The sequence below is a fragment of the Tyto alba genome, unplaced genomic scaffold (genome assembly GCF_018691265.1).
Source record: "Tyto alba isolate M040663 unplaced genomic scaffold, T.alba_DEE_v4.0 Super-Scaffold_5, whole genome shotgun sequence".
NCBI lineage: Eukaryota > Metazoa > Chordata > Aves > Strigiformes > Tytonidae > Tyto > Tyto alba.
The window spans coordinates 20,586,794-20,599,836 of NW_024881326.1; the positions used below are offsets into that span (position 1 = coordinate 20,586,794).

At 41.1% G+C, this 13,043-nt stretch overlaps 1 protein-coding gene across 4 annotated transcripts in view; it reads left to right on the forward strand.

The window, feature by feature from the left end:
- FGF13 (fibroblast growth factor 13) overlaps positions 1-13,043 on the forward strand; it is a 330,099-nt gene that overhangs the window by 205,875 nt on the left and 111,181 nt on the right. For 3 of the 4 annotated variants that reach the window (XM_032982736.2, XM_032982737.2, XM_032982738.2), the window contains exon 2: positions 5,340-5,507. The exons of the other annotated variant lie outside the window; for it this stretch is intronic. In XM_032982736.2, coding sequence (XP_032838627.1) covers positions 5,340-5,507 — 168 coding nt within the window. The remainder of the gene's footprint in view (positions 1-5,339; positions 5,508-13,043) is intronic. 4 annotated transcript variants of the gene reach the window in all.

The window sequence follows — 13,043 nt, forward strand, 5'->3', positions numbered from 1 at the left end:
ATCAGGATTTTGGCAAAGCTGGATAGGGAAATGGTGTGGATAGACTGTGTTGCCATTAAAAGGTTTTGAGTGTATCACAACCCCAGAATAGAATTTTATTTTATTTTTTAATTAGCTTGGAATTATTTTTGTGCCCTTAGTTATGTTGTTCGGGTGGCTAATAAAAATCATACCTTCAGCTGGAATAAATTAGGGAGAAAACAGAGCGATAATGAAAAGAAGCAAAGGGAATTGTCATTGCGTGTATACCCGAGAGCTTTTTGTCAGCTGCTTCAACTGGGAAAATGTTATTGCAGAAAAATACCCACTTTGCTACCCATTCCCTGTCCTGCATGCAGTCACTTGAAGCAAGTTATTTTGGAGAGGTTCTTAGATTTGTTCCCCTAAGGAGCTGAAAGCAGCTTGATATCTTAATGTTTTCCCTAAAAGGAAAAAAAAAAAAACCAAAACATTTCCTGCATAACTCTAAACAGCCTCAGGGTCCTGGGTAACCTCACTTGTGACCTTACTTTCCTTTTTGTGGGTGGAGGAGGTGGGGATGAAGGAGGTGCTCAGTGAGCATCACCATTTTGTTTCACAGCAGAGCCTGGCAGGCTGCAGTGGTGAGGCATGTGCTGCTGCTCTTGTTTTTCAAAAAAGAGTTGTACTGGGGGAATGTTTGGGGATTTTTTGACAAATTGCTTCCATGTGCCAAAGAGAGAGGATTTTCTTAATGTTGTAGATGCATGACTTAAGAGGCACTCTAATGTTCTTCATGGTTTGAAGATCTAGTGGAGGGCTATGACATTAATCCTTCCAAAATATCAGAAAAAAATAATTTATTGCAAGTATCCCGGCGCTCACAGTATGTAAAACTAACCAGACTAAGAAAAGGTATGGGAACTGAAAGAGGAGGAAGTGAATTCATGTTTCAGGTGATGACCTGAAAGGCCATTCAAGGAGGGAATGGGTCCATAGAAGTATAAAATGTTTGTGTTAGATTGTGTCATACATACAAGAGCAACAGTCTTAACAGGAACATGAGAATTTCTTTTGCCTTGATATTAATACATATTTACCCTATGGTTGCCTATCCAGCCTTTAGAGCTGAAGCCTCTCCATGTAAAACCAGGGGAGAAAAAAAGATGCTTCTTTACAGCTTTATTAAACTCTGAGTTATATCAAAGATTATTCAGTTGGAACCCGAAACAAGGCCTATGGACAGGGTTGATATTATGGTTTCTGGCAATTTTAGATGGGACTGAAATGAAGTTGGACATAAAAGAAAGACACAAACCAGCAGAGTGTTTAGCTGGTGTGTTTATATAAAGTAAACGTGTTTGAATTTGTCTTGAAAAACATCCTGGTGCCGGCAGTCATCCTAAAGATCACTTCCCTCTCAATAAAGCTTATAGGAAGAAGGAATTTTTTTCCTGGCTTGTTGACAGTAATTTTTTATTATTGTAATTATTATTATTTTTTAAAAAACTAAGGAATATGCTACAGGGTGATATTTACTATGTTGACTGTTTTGATGTAGGAAGCATAATAGTTACTGCAGCTGTTTTATGCTAACTGCTAAGCAAATTCCTCTCATGTATACACAATTGCTGTGGTTTTGGTCTCCATCAGATTATGAGGGAAACGTGGAGGGAAGGAAGAAGATATTTTTTATTTTTTTAAAGCTATGAATTATTTATTTATCATCTTCTAACTGAGAACATACAAGTTCATTACTAGTATCTTAATGGCCTGCATCCGTGCCCTGTGAAGTCTTGTGCCCATCTGACTCATGGGAAGGTGGAAATGTAGACCACAGAGGTGTTTTGCCCATGAGGCTGGAGACTACATTAGGGTGAGCAGCTGCTGAAGGGTGACAACAGAGGCATAGCTGAATATTAGAGGCAGGCAGGATCACACATCTGCCTTCAGGAAGGTGGCCAGGGAGATGTAGATGTGCCTCAAAGTTTCTTCTAACCGCTCTTGCGAGCAGCATCCCCATGATGGGGTGAAGCTGGGCATTGGCCAGGCTTCTCATGGGTCTTCTGCTGCCCTTGTTGAGCTTGGTGCTGGCTTGTGATTACTACCCAAATTAGCTCATTTAAAGCTAGCTCATGTATTTCTGCATTACAGAAAGGAGTGTAAGCATATCCGAGGCCCTACAATTAGCAGAGTTTGTAATGAAGGGAACAGTTGAGTAAAAACAATGTCCTCTGCTCCACATAGCACAGTATGTAAATACTACTTTGAATTTTTGTTAATTCCCTAAAATTTACTGTTTCTCTCCTACTCTGGTGTATGTGTGATTCTTTCATAAATGTGGTCCTTATCCCATTAGTAAAATCATAGCAGATTCCTGGTGATATTTCTCCCTTTTCCAAAGTGCTTGTTCACAGTTGTTTAATAGTGGTTGTGCACATGGATCTTCATGGTTGTGCACTGATTATTTTTAATCATCAAAAATGGACATCATCAGGTTTTTAAAGCTTTTTACATTAGATTCTGTGTCATTGAAACTTCCCTGTGAATTGGTTCTTGGGACCCATAATTAAGGTCCTGTAGCTGTGATTTCAGTGGCTCCATGAGGGTGTCTGGCTGTCATCATAGCAGGGAGAAGGAGGCATTGGGGTCAGGGAGTGTTCCTAGTTTTGTAATAAATTCTCAGCCTGACTTGAGGCCATTCATCATGTTAAGAAAAGGTTTTAGCTGTTCCCTTCAGAACACTGACATCAATTAAGTTATCCATACATCATTCCAGCATTAAGGCTTCATTAGAGCTGTGGTTCCTAGGGTTTCCTCCGGATGTCAGTGCTGTGATAGTCCTCAAAATCAAGACTCATTTACACCTGTCTCCTGGATTTTAGTAACCTGGTGTGCTTTTGTTGATTTCAGCATGTTCTTCACTTACTGAAGGTGTGGTTCTCTTTATGGCTTATTCACTTCTAAGTAAATCTGTGTGCAGGTGGTGATACGAGCGTGTAGGGGAGTGGTAAAGGACCTGTTATATCTTCTCCACCTGTCTTAACAAGTGAGCATGCCTGAGATAGGGGTGGACCTACCTAACGATGTCAAGTGACTATTTGCCAAGCACTTGATGAGTGGAATCACTCCATGGAGTTGGTTTGCAGATGCTGCAGGAGCCCTCTGAGCTCACAGAAGCTGAGAAATCATAGCCCAGTGCCAAACACCTTATGGCTAGAAGAGTAGGTCCTTACGCCATACCTCACCAGCAGCTCCTTCTCCCCCGAAGACCCTGTTTAGCAGCTGTTAGCCTGACTTCTGCTTTTATTTTTTTTTTTTTTTTTTTTTTTTTGCTAAAGTGGCACTCCAGAACCTCACAGCATTGAACCTTGTGGGTAATTTTCTGAGCTCCCGCCGTCGAACAGGACTTCTCAGGGAGGACTCTGCCAGTGCATTTCACTCCTCTGCTGGCTATTCACGTGTCATGGCACATGGTTTTCTTTATCCCTGGAAATGTCAGAGGGCTGTGCCCTAGGGCTCCCACACCGCTGGCGTTGGTGGCGTGGCACACAGCTCTTGGTGGCTTCACCCGGGCGCCTGCAAAAGCACCTTCTGCATGGTGGCGTTTGGAGGAGTGACCCACCAGGACTTGTCGGTCTTTGGCTTATCTTGGGTGTTGACTCTTAGTAATTACTCCCAGCAACTGTCCTTCAGTCTCGGGGCTGTCACTGTGTTTCATGAACACATACGTACCCTTCAAGCAAGCCAAAGTAAAACTAGTATTGTTAAAGGGAGCAATTATATGGCAACCCAGACCTTGCGCTCCATTGACCTGCTGCTCTTTTTTGAACCACTTGTGCTTTCCTATTAGCTCATGCATCCCTTTTAATGACCCTTTATATGGATTATTAGTGTGGGCTACTGATGCTGTGTGTAGTCTAATGAAGCAACAACAGCCAAGGTGTAAAGTGTCTCCTGTGGATTAATGAGGTCTTGAAAGAAGGTGACTGCCCACTGTGAAAAGAAAGACTGTCAAGTTTAATCACATATTTATCACCTAGATATGACTCTTATTAATACTGTTCTTGAAAGGAGATTAAAAAATCAAGTGCATGAAAATGCAAGAGGATAATATTTGTTTGAGGGGATTCATGTTTAAATCTTGACAGTTTTTTAAAATGGTTATACATTGGCAGATATTTAGGAAACAGTTGTTTGAATTAATGGCCAACACTTCCAGAACCATATAAATGTACATAATGCTAGTACATCTGTAGTTTTAGGCTAGCCTGTCAATAGTTACTATTGTGATTGCTGAAATTTTACTTTCCTAATCCTTGGAAATTGTATTTATTTATTTATTCATTTATTGCCATAGGGTTGGATAATCTCAGCTTGGTTTTGTCTGTGGTTTTATATCTCTGCATCACAATATAAATAACTAGTAGTGGTTAGAGATTGTTTTTTGAAAATGCCTTTGATTTTTCTTCTTGAGAGATGATCTGTGCCTTAAAGCAGTAAGCTGAGGAATGTCACTATCTCCGTTATTAAGGCTTCATTTTTTAGATAGTGGAAAAGTGTTTCAGTTCTTTCTGGTAATATAATATACTTTGAGGTAGCTTGAGCTTTCTGTATGCTATATATTTTATCATTTTACTGTTTAATAGTCTGACCCCATTCAGAAAACATTTCAGACGGCATATCATTTATATTATTAATGGCAGTATTGATTTATAAGATCAACTTTAAAAAATGACTTGCTGTTTTACAAGAAAACCGTCATAAGGATTAATGTGCTTTCTCTTTGTACATCTACTCTTCTATCCATTGAAAATGATGATCTAGTCAAATGTCATTGGATTATCATCCTTGCTCTAAGGAGCTGTTTATAATTGTATATCCTGATAGGGGCATGTTCTTTTTACTTTGGGGAATAGATACACTGATGTTGCATTACCTGCAGATGTGGAATGATTGCTCCCTGATGTTAACGTAGAGATTGCCTATGGCTAGGCAACAAAAGCATGCTTTGTTTGTTTTTTTTTTCTTAATCTGCATGCAGAATAGATGTAGGTGCTATAGGAGAATAAAGCAAAGACATAGGAGAGAACTTTGTTGCCTTTTGGAGCAGGGTGTTACTCTACTATTTATTAAAGCTGCATGAAACAATATAAAGTGTTGATGTTTATGAGAAGAGTTGTTTATAAAAGTAAATGTTTTCCCTACCCTTCTACCACCATGACTAAGATACTTCACACTTTAAATTTTATTTTCCTTCCTATAAACATTTCTTCCCCTCCTTTCTTTCCCCCACCCTGACATTATATAGTTGATTTAATTCTCTAGATTGCTTTCCTCAAGCTCTAACTTGAGTTCATTTTGTTATGTGGTGACCACAGTTATGGATGACGCTCCCCCTGGCACACAGGAGTACATTATGTTACGGCAAGATTCGATCCAATCTGCGGAATTAAAGAAAAAAGAGTCCCCTTTTCGTGCTAAGTGTCACGAAATCTTCTGCTGCCCACTGAAGCAAGTGCACCTCAAAGAGAACACAGAGCCGGAAGGTTTGTGGCACTATGGATCCATGTTCTGTTTGTTTCTATTATTTTTATTTTTCCATGTATGTCCCTAGAGTGTGCTGTGTGTTTTCCAGCCTGTGTCAGTGTAGTGCAACTGATGCAGGAAGCGTGATGCACTCCATGTCCCCCTTTGCTTGCCTGTTAGTGTCTGATTCAGCTATCACGGGACACTATAGTATAAGCCATATACGGTATCGTTCTAGACAAGAAGTAAAGTGGCGCTGCTTTTTCTTAAATAAAGTTTGTTTGAGCTCTCATCATTACACACTGCCCTTTTTTTGGCTGCCAAAAGTTGCTTGCTACTTAAACAGCATCAATTCCTAGTTGGTTTATTCCAGTAGCATTTCTGAAGCTTCACTCTGCTGAAAATATGGCACTTAGACTCAGATTCGGCTTGTCCCCAGCACCTTTCACTCCATAAGGCTTCTGCATAGCGCTAGAGAATGCTCATGACAGCTGTCCTTCAGTGAAGCAGGATGAAGTTTGTATGTAATGCACGCCTGGTTGCATTTTGGAAAATGAAATGCATGCAGAGCAGAAAAAAATAAGTAGAATGTTTTTCTTTTCAGATAAAGCAAAGGTATGGTCTCTTCTAATGCTGTGTTTACTAATATGAAATTACTAATGAGGTAACTGTATCTTTAACTTGTTCAACCAGTGTACATAAGATTAAGCTATTTTAAATTATATTTTTTAATATTTTCTCTTGTTGTTCCTTATGTGTTTTGCATTACTGCCTCATATTGCACATGGTAAGCCTTCTACTTTTTGCATAAGCTCCAGTATCTGCCAAGACAAATAATGCTACTGCTGGTAGATGTATTTTAAAATGAAATATTCAGGGCTGGATTCTGCCACAGTTGAGTCTGCAGGAATGGCAGAGTGAGCAGGTTGGAGTCCTTCCTCACAAATCACTTGTATTATTCTCTCTGTAATGATGGGCATCAGTTGCCGAGCTGTCACTATTAACCCAAAATATTTCAGTCAATTGCTTTCTCCTGTTACATACCCCAACTTTTGCCTTAATGTTCTTTGCACCACTTCTGGGACATCTATGTCTTTAAAAATTAAAGTATTTTATTAAAATAGCATTTCTTTCTCATCTCACCAGAAATATTAAGTCTGACACAAACATGGGGAGAAGTATTTTGTTTCAGTGATGGCATAACTGAATATTAACATTGGGTTTTGAAAACACAAATTCTAATTCTCCTCTTGGTTCTGGGGCTGACTTGCCTAGGAGTTGTGATTTCACAATTCTGAACATGAAGGAAAGATGAATCCCATAGCACTCTTCTGGATTAGCAAATGTAATGATTTTCCTATCATCTGTCAGAGTTTGTGTTGTTCATGAGTAACTTATGCACCCAGAACTGTTCATGTCAAGCTTCTCTAGGAAGATGATAGATGAGCTACAAGAGGTGCTCAGCATCCTTGGCAAGTGGTATTTGGTGAAATGAAAGATTCCAAGTGAGCCATAGAAAGAAGGGCCCTAAACTTGGCATTGACTCACATACTGTATTTCAATTTGAACTCGTCCTCATGTGTTAACTCCAGCAGAAGCTGATGGTCACTTCAGTGGAATTTACACCGGGAGCTGGATTCCTGCTGGGACTAGCTCTTCGCTAGATCTGACTGTTTTTAGTGAATAAAAACAATTTACACACTAATGGCATGTTCAGGAGGAACAAGGGAAGTGGAGGTTTGCTGGGCCTTTTATCTTCAGAGCGTGAGTCTCCTTGATGCCATGGTTTGGTTCAGTGTTAAGGAATTCAGGATCTGCCAGGAGGTGGTTGTAAGGTGCAGGCTCTAAGTGAAGACCTGGGGAGCATCAGTTCGGCCATATTGTCGCCTGGAATCCAACAGTTGCTCTTCCTAGATTCTCCATAAATCTACATACTGTCTCCAACAGCAGCTGTGTTACTTCTTCCTCTGTGGCATATGGTATTGTTAATCATTCTTACTGAAAATGTTTAGTTCTAAGAGGAAAGCTTTCCATCTTTTACTGCAGTATACAAGGATGAATGTCTCTTCCCCTTCCCCTTTTTATCCCTTCTCCTTTCCTCCAGGAATTTTGCATTACTAGACAGGGCACAAGAAGCTGTGGCCGTACTGACTTGTCACACAACCATCTGAGTTAATGAGAATTCACAGGGTTATCAAGTTTTAATGTTGTGTGATTTCTATATGTGTTTCTGTGAAAGATGTTACCTCTAGCATGAGAGGGAAAATACATGTTCAGGAGTTCTTTTAGCCTCTGTTGCAGCTTAAATTGCCTGGGCTGCACTGGTCTTTTTCTTCAAAATCTGTGAATTGCCTGGAAATGGTGTTAGATCCACTGAAAGACTGATGTGTGTCATCCTCAGTGGTTTGCTGACATGAAGCTTGACAAATTTTGAGTGTGAAATGATCTGAACTGTGCTTTCAGTGCAAACACTAAAACAGTCCATTGAAGTTAATGGAGTGGCTGAAACAAACTCTACCTGAATACCTTCTGGTGTGAACCCAGCAGTTAACAGCTCAATTGTGCTGTGAGGATGAATGAAGTTAAGTGTTTAACTTGTTACTATAGCATAATTTATACATTTTTGAAGGTATTGGAAAGTATGAAAACTAAGAAGCTATTAAGAAACTCTCCAAGTGAAATGTCATAATGGAAGTTTTATGGAAAATTGCAGACTTGAAATACTCTGTAGAGTGTAAAAATGTACATTTTTTTATCTGCTGAGTAATGACATGGGAACAGATAGTAAATCCTGCATGTTTCTAACTTTGCAACTTTTTGCCAAAATATTTAATTTAGATGATGGATTTCTCCTCTGTGCTTTTTAACCACTTTCATACAGGGTTAATGCTTGGAGAGCTTCATTTATCACTTCAGGATTTGAACCCCCTAGGCATGTATGATGATACCAGGTAAAAGATTTTCCTGGCTTTTTGTAAGGGTGTTTGGGGAATGGTCTGCTATTAGCTGAAGGACTTAAATACCACCTCACTCTGGTATCTGAACTGGCTGGCCCATCATTTTTCATATCTCAGGCCCATTTCTAAAAGCAACAGAAGGAATGAGAATATCAGAACCGTATTTCCTGAATTAACCTGTCTGAGTTTCTTATTCTTTTCCTGACACCCTGTCTGCCTGCTTGCAAAGTCATCATTTTTCACAGCACCCATGTGCCTCAAATACATCTTAGCAGAATAAGTCCAGGGCCAGTACATTCGATATCAAATTGGAGGACACATGCAAAGTCCTTGGTTCAGTAAGTATAGCAAGAACAGCCTTTTTTTTAAGTGGTAGATGTGGAAGGAAGAAGAACAATAGGAAATCACAATAATATTCCTAAAATGTGGAAATTTATATTTGGGTCCGGTGACAGCAGGGTGATGTCTGTCAGTCAGGATCGCAGTTCAGATAGGATGCTGCCTTTCCTAATGGAATGGGAAACTTTGGGCTGAGTTAAAAGATGAACTGCTGTTTTAATCTGCATCAGTCCAGCTTTGTTTTGTCAAAGTCATTCTACAGTTTACAATGTTGTGGATCTCTCAAATGCAATGAAACAAGCAGACCTGACATCCTTACCTGGATACTAGGTCCTGTGGGCATTGCGCATTTACAATTATGTGAAGCAGCAGCAAAATACAGGGTGTTTTTGTAGCTTCCCTCAAGCCAGGAATACACTGCTAGCAGGAGAAGGGCCATCTGAAGTACGTTTTGCTGCTATTTGTTCTCTTAAATAGTTTAAACATAAGCTGCTGCTATCTGTATAAAACATGGTTATATAAAAAGAAGTCTGCTCCTGGAAAACTAATTTGAGTTGTATTATTACATTCAGAGGAGGGAATATAATGAGAGAAATGTTTTTTTAAAAACATCCATTGGTTAGTCACAGTCACATAATCAAGAGTCTTGGCCTCTTGCCCACAGTTCTGTTTTCATGTGGGATTTTTTTGCCTTTTTTTTTTTTTTTTTTTGGTAACATTTTCTCTCCCTCCAGGCATACATAACCTTTTTACACAGAAAAGCAGACAAGCATGGCAAAATATGGGGATGGGGAGAGGGAAATCTGGGATAGCAGCTGGTAATGAGGAAAGGCAGCTTTCTTCAACCAACAGGAAATCTGATTAGATAGCAAATGTTAAGGATGCTAATGTGAAACAAGCAGCTTTGCGGTTGCCCTTGACAATGGCTTGTTATCTTCATCCCTAGTGATGGGATGACTGGCAGAGCCAGTCCCGGGGGCGAGGAAAAGGTAGGACACTGAAGCATGTTGTGTGGGAGACTGGCTCTTCCACCTCCTCCATGTGCACACACGGGTTTGTCACCAGCAAAAATTCAGAGCCTTTATGTTGTCATACTGAAATTCCCTTTGGTGCTCCAAGCGCCGTGTCACCACTGATAGTACCGTTACTTGGCACTCTAATTATATACTTTTCTTCTAGACCAAATCGGTCCTATTAGCCCAGCTCCCTTATTTAATTATGCATTTTAGAGGAGAAAAAAAGAAGAGGGAGGAGAACCTGTATTTGAAATCATGGAGAACTGTGAGACATTTTAAAACTTTACTTATTGTTCAGAACTGAAAAAGTCTTTGTATTTCAGTGGGGAATAATAGAGATGAGGTGTATGAAACACAGGTAGAGCCGCCTGTGCCAGTCATGTCTGAGATGTTCAGACTCAGCACACTTGACTGTGAGACACCAGCAAGGAGGTTCAGCATCTCTCACTGTATGTGCATTCAACCTCAGATTTAATCTGGACCAACAGCTGCCCAAAAGGAACTCACTGGTTCACTCTCCTACTGAGTTACATCATCCTATTTAGAAACTTTATTAGGGTTATGGTCCCTTGATACTAAATTAATCATATTTTGTAATCTTCCATGATGTTTTTCATCATGTGTTCTGCTTTCAGTGGAGATAAAAAGTGAAGACTTGGTATCCCATTTTCCAAGGCTCTTGCCAACAGGATTATTTAACCCTTTCCTGCTGCAGCTAAGCTGTCTAGCCTGGAACTGTTCATCCCAGGGAGGAAAGAGGGAGTGCAGACAGTCTGCTGTTGTCTGGTGTTGGGCCCTGCAGCGCTCAGTGCTCTCATCACCACCCTTCCTTCAGCAAAACCTTGTTCTTCACTCTGCTTCTGTCTGCACCTCTCAGGTCCTCCTGTAGGGAACATGAAGCCTTCACCTTGCCTTGCTCCTGAGTCCTGGCACTAGCAAGAAGCAGCAATGAGCAATGCCTGACTCTTGTCCAATACTAAATGAAATTAAGCTGTAAATCCTGTGTGTCTGGATACACATGGAGTTGCTGCAGCTATGGGACCATATCTGTAGTGAAAGATGATCTAAAGGGAGTGACATAGACCACAAAAGCCAAAGGTCTGAAGCTGCCACTGTTATAATGGCTTTTTACCCTCAAAGAGAAACTGGCTTTGACTTGAATGATTAAATGATAACCTTCTATTTCAGGATATTGGGAGGCAGCGGTGACAATTGCACTCTTATTTTCTTCAGATGCTTAGTACATAAAGCAGAATAGCTCAGTCCTGTAAGTGGCTGAGCCCTCTTGCCCTGATCCTCCAAAGCCTTTAAGCACAAGATTAACTTTAAACATGTGCGTGCCCCCAGCAGAGTCAAAGGGGTTGGGATGTATTTAATGAGCTTACCTGAACGCAGTCTGGGCCTGGCTTGGGTTCAGGCTCAGGCAGTGCAAATCCAGAGTAATTCCACCGAAATCCAAGATTTACTCAATATTTACTGATCTGCAAATGAGATCAGAACCCCCCTCGTAGAGTTTAATTTGATTTTTTCATATCATATGATTCTGTGATTCTTCTTTTCTTTCTCCCTTTATATGGTCCTCGCTGCCACAGTGATTCATGATTGAACACGTATGTCATCATAACACTCCTGTGCAGTAGAGAAATCTAATGTTTCCCATTATAAAGAGTGAAGGAAGGACCTGATTACCCAAACTATTTGGGCATCTCATCGACATTAGTAACACTACCACTGCCTACTGAATCAGCTGAGCACTAGGTACTTAACTATTACCTTTGGAAGATTCTGGGGTGTGACACTTCTAGCCACGCAGAAATATAGCGCCGTTGGGAATTCAAGATTTTTCCATGGACTTAAACTTAGACTCTAAGTTTTTCGTCCTTCCCTTCAGCGGCGGCCCTGCGGCAGCCTGTGCCAGCGGAGCTGCCGGCTGCCTCCAGCCCTCCCTTCCGCTCGCCACCCACCATGGGCTTGTGCGCTGCCCCGTGCTTCGGCAAGTTGTGCCACCAAATGCCGCCTTTCCTCGCCATGTGAGCTCCGGAGTGGCGTGGCACGGGGTGAGCACCGTGGCCGGAGGGGTGGGTGGCATGGCGAGGGACAGAGGACAGGAGCACTCAGCCTTAGCAGGTAATGCCCGAATGGTGACAGGCTATTAGGCTTCTATTTCAGCTTTACCCTCACCTGTTATCCCCTACTACTTGTTTAACTTTCTGGACCTTACTTATTTTTCACCAAGTACTTGGCTCTATGCTTGGTGTTTACACAGCTGGCTGTGTGCTGCCTTATAAAAAACATCTCCGCTGAAGGTGGCTGAACATGATTTAAAGAATAAGGTGGTGGTTCACTGTTTAAAGTCCCAAGCAGAAGGCATCTACTTGTTGATAAAACATTTCTATTGGCAGGTACTACAATGATTACAAAGCACATATTGAGGAAGGCATTTGAGGTTTTGAAGAAAAGTCAGTGAATGTAGCATTTCAAATTGAGTGCAAATCTCTTTTGTTCCTGAATTCACATTTACGTGCCACCTCACAGGTCACAGCACCAGAGCTTTCCTTAGGGCTTTACTTGGCTACGGAGAGGCTTGATGATCAGTGTGTTATATGCAGCTGTGATTCCTGCATCCCATTTATTTGCTTTGCTAATTCCTTCTAACTAACACACCTGACAGGTTATTCCTACTGACCTGAAAAATAGACTTTTTCAAAGGTCTATGGCTCTTTCTGTCAGCTGAATGTGAGCTGAAATAAGGATTACATCTGGAAGATCCTTCTCGCTGTGTATGCACACACCTCGCAGTCCAGGAAATAGTGCGCACACCTGAGTCTGCTTGTCAGACTCAGATCTTCAGAATAATGTGACTGGAGGAAATGAAGATAAAATATAAGGAATAAAGGTAGCCCAGGCACCCTCTTTCTGTTAGAAGAAGGATTTCAAACCTAACAGTGCCACTGCTATTCCAAGGCTGCTGCCCAGGCCAGCAGCTCGCAGAGGGGGAATTCAGCTGGTGTCTGGCATTGCTGGACCAGCACTCGCCCTGCAGTCGCTTCTTACCCAGCCCTCTTCAGGGATATTCAAGTCATAGTTCCTGCAGACTGTGTCCTTTGATCAAACCCACCCTTATAAACTGCCTTTGTGTGCTCACACATTATTGAATCCCCAGTCCCTTTTGGACTACATTCTTTTTACTGCTAGACACTTTCTTTAGTGCCCGGATGTTTCCTGACCTCTGTAAAGAATGACC